General features: G+C 48.9%; 1 protein-coding gene across 1 annotated transcript in view; it reads left to right on the plus strand.

Annotated features, from left to right (window-relative positions):
* LOC107183551 (leukocyte immunoglobulin-like receptor subfamily A member 6) overlaps positions 1–716 on the plus strand; it is a gene marked incomplete at its 3' end in the record, with an annotated part of 18,530 nt that extends 17,814 nt beyond the window's left edge. The window contains exon 4 of the mRNA XM_015565817.1: positions 600–716. Within this exon, the coding sequence (XP_015421303.1) occupies positions 600–716 (117 nt within the window). The remainder of the gene's footprint in view (positions 1–599) is intronic.
* Positions 717–748: the final 32 nt, after the last annotated feature.

Raw genomic sequence — 748 nt, forward strand, 5'->3', positions numbered from 1 at the left:
TGAAAGTAATGAAAGCATAGTGATTAATCACAAAAACAATATGTCATTATATATGTGTTTTCCGATGGTCTTAGGCGACCCCTGTGAAAGCGTCGTTCGACCCCCAAAGGGGTCGCAACACACAGGTTGAGAACCGCTGATGTAGAGACATGTGTGGATCCTGGTAGCTCAGTTGGTTAGAATATTGTCCCAATGCTCCAAGGTTGTCGGTCAGGGCACATGCAGGAAGCAACCAGTCAATTTGTCTCTCTCACATCAATGTTTCTCGCCCCCCTCTCTCTCTTCCCCTCCCTCTAAAGATCAATGGAAAAAATATCCTTGGGTGAGAATTTAAACAATAATAATACTAACAACAACACACAGGGATCCCCCTGTCTCAGGTTCCAGTCCCAGTCCTGCCCCGCCCAGGCTGGGTGACCTGGGGCTTCTGATTAACCTCTCTGAGCCTCAGCAAAATGGGTAGTGGGGTCAGATATCCCTGTCGCATGACTACTGTGAAGTTAGAAGAGATGAATGACAGACCCTAGCATGTGCCTCACACACAGTAGGTGCTCATTTATTACATCATTGGCTCATTCATGACATCACTTGTATTCAAGATCACGAATGGAACCTGATCATCCTGATCGGGGTCTCAGTGGCCCTTGTCCTGCTGCTCTCCCTCCTTCTCTTCCTCTTCCTCCGCTTCCGGCATCAGAGCAAAGGCAGCACATCGGGTGAGTAGGGGTGACCTGGGTCACAGGAGGGG

The sequence above is a fragment of the Myotis davidii genome, unplaced genomic scaffold, assembly GCF_000327345.1.
Source record: "Myotis davidii unplaced genomic scaffold, ASM32734v1 scaffold1642, whole genome shotgun sequence".
NCBI lineage: Eukaryota > Metazoa > Chordata > Mammalia > Chiroptera > Vespertilionidae > Myotis > Myotis davidii.